The sequence below is a fragment of the Aptenodytes forsteri genome, unplaced genomic scaffold (assembly GCF_000699145.1).
Source record: "Aptenodytes forsteri isolate BGI_AS27 unplaced genomic scaffold, ASM69914v1 Scaffold256, whole genome shotgun sequence".
Taxonomy (NCBI): domain Eukaryota; kingdom Metazoa; phylum Chordata; class Aves; order Sphenisciformes; family Spheniscidae; genus Aptenodytes; species Aptenodytes forsteri.
In genome coordinates, this window is record NW_008795021.1 from 1,905,003 (window position 1) to 1,907,534 (window position 2,532).

Consider the following 2,532-nt stretch of genomic DNA (forward strand, 5'->3'; position numbering starts at 1 on the left):
GGGGGAGCGGGGGAGGCAGCCAAGCAGCGAGATACGTGCATATACACATCCACATCCACGGGTGCATTTCTGCTCCCCGCAGCCCTCGCACCCCACGTCTTCGGGCAGATGCAGCTGGGGAGCGGGTGGGATTCTCAGACGAACACAACATCTTACAAAATAAACACCGAGAGTAACGTTTTCTGCCTGTAGCACCGGGCCGAGTGGCAGTCTGTTGTCGGGAACTGCCCGTTTATCGATAAGGCTTTGTGCTGCAGAGACTTGGAGAGACTTGGAGAGCCCGCCGATGCACTCTGGCACGGGGCTCGGGCTCGGAGGCAAGTCGGGAACGGTCCTGGGACTGAACGGGGAGAACGATGCTGGCAGAAATTCAAGGCGCCTCATAGCTACTTAAACGTGAACCGATTGGTAATGTAGCTCTGTCTGGACTGTCCTCTGTGCCCAACATCTGCAAAATAAGGTCATGTCTGCATATGCATCTTAACCCACTTTCAGAGTCCAAAAAGTGCACTGAAGCAGCTTGGGTGAGATTCTGCTCCTTTAGCGTGTTCATTATAACTGTGTAGACTAGACACGTCTAACGATGTTTTGATTCATCTGAATTCTTTCATCCCTGCACAAGTCTAATACATTTAGAAATGCCACCCAGTTCTTGAAGTCTGCCTCTTCAGAAGTGCTGGGCTGGCATCTTCTGCATTGTGTTACGCAGACAAAATACAGTCAGTTATAGCCCTGAATAGAAGCATCATGTTTTGTTCTTATGAAAATCAGATATGAACAGTAAACGTATGTAAACACTGTGCTCTGACAGTATCCCAGGCAGTCATGCAGTCTTGTCACATCTTTTAAATTCGCTGTTGTACATTTTCATACCTCTGCTGACCCTTTTTGGAGCGCCAGTCTTTGTAATGACAGGAGAGAGGGTGCCACCTCTGTAGACTAAGGAAGGGGTGATATTACAGCAACCACAGCTGATGCCTGGAAGGTCAGTCTTGGCAGCTCCTCAGCTGCAAAAGGTGCATGATGAGGCAAAGTTTGGGAGATGTTTGCTGTTGTTACTTGTAAGTCTTCAACTCGTTGCTGTGAGAAACAGGCAGGGAAAATGAACAGTCACTGCCACTCCTTTTCTTGGAGATGGTGGGAAAAAGTGCTTACAAGTACTGCTGCATCCCAAGCACCCCAGCCTCGGATGGTAAAGTTACTCATAGTACACATTTCTCCAGTCTCTGGCACTGAGCCCAACCAGTACTCCACCATACCTGTCAGTACTAATCAGCTCTCTTAGTCTCCAAAACAAGGTGGCCACATCCAAACTTCCTATTGGGTATGGTCCATGCTAACCCCCAAACCGCACCGCAAATTGTTCAAGAGAGCACTTGCTGCCCAGGGCAAAACCATGCCAAGGTCACCTTGAGGGTAGAAACAATCAACTTCCAGTCCCAAGAACATTTGCTGGCACTGTTTAATTCATTAGCATGGATGTAGCCCAAAAGTCTGTTAGTGAAAGTGCTTCCAAATGTCACAGATTTTGGCCAGTTGTGCAACAGTATTGTGGACTTCCATCTTCCCTTTTTTTTCCTAAGGGCTTGTTATTTAAAGATACTTTGGTATATGTATATGTATTTGATCTCTTCTACAAAAATACCAATAAAGGAATCTGGCAGCAGGAAGTAAGAGAAGAAATGGATTATTAATATTAGGATTTCATCTATCTTGAATAGCTTTATCACTGATAAGAAATGGATAAACAGAAATTAAGTGTTAGATGCCATTCCATAACAACATGCAAGCTCCATTTCTTACAGGTATATCCATGTACTCAGAGACAGGTTAAATTAATGGAGGACCATCCTACTACTTGGAGATCTCTGAAGCCTGGAGTCCTCTGAACATACCCCCTTCATTCCCTTCCTAATCCAACATGGAGTTTCCTCTGCTGGAGTTATACCACCCTGTAATTCCCTCTGCCTTGTCAGAAGACACTTAAAGCTGCTTTTCATCATTTCATTTCCAAAGAGGATATACTACGCTGTAGGTACATGTAGAGGGTTTTCATGGTTAAACATACCATTTAGGAATCAAATGTGGTACATAAGGATTCAGAAAGTTCCCAGTTAGCAGAAAACTTAAACACATAATAGCTCACTTCAGCCATAATTTTAAGAGTCACTCTAAACAAGGTCTTGGTTTTCCAAAGTGCTCTGCAGCTGCTAATTTTCATTGTAACGTAAGTTGTGATTTCCCCGAAACACCACTTCAACTCCTACATTCTTTTATCAGATGTGGTCCTTCTTTGGTGCCCAAACGACACTCAGTACTGTACCTGGACAGGGAGTAGTTACACTGTGTGATGGTTCCCGTGAGGAAGCCAGCCCCAGGAGCTCCCTCTCCCATTCTCCACTCAGCTCCTCCCAGCTCTGCGGCCCACAGCCTTCCCAGCCCTCCTCTGCAGCCTGTGCCATACAGCTTTTTCTAGAGAGAGGTTTACTTCTAACGCAGCTCATTTCAGCGGCCCCATTTGCAACACAGCCC

The 2,532-nt window shown here is 46.0% G+C and overlaps 1 protein-coding gene across 1 annotated transcript in view; it reads right to left on the reverse strand.

Annotated features, from left to right (window-relative positions):
- The window catches only part of CD109 (CD109 molecule), an 85,967-nt gene extending 84,518 nt beyond the window's left edge, over positions 1-1,449 (reverse strand). Inside the window, 3 exon segments of the mRNA XM_019471130.1 lie at positions 1,260-1,317; positions 1,355-1,418; positions 1,420-1,449. Of these exon segments, the coding sequence (XP_019326675.1) occupies positions 1,260-1,317; positions 1,355-1,418; positions 1,420-1,449 (152 nt within the window).
- Between the last annotated feature and the right edge of the window lie 1,083 nt (positions 1,450-2,532).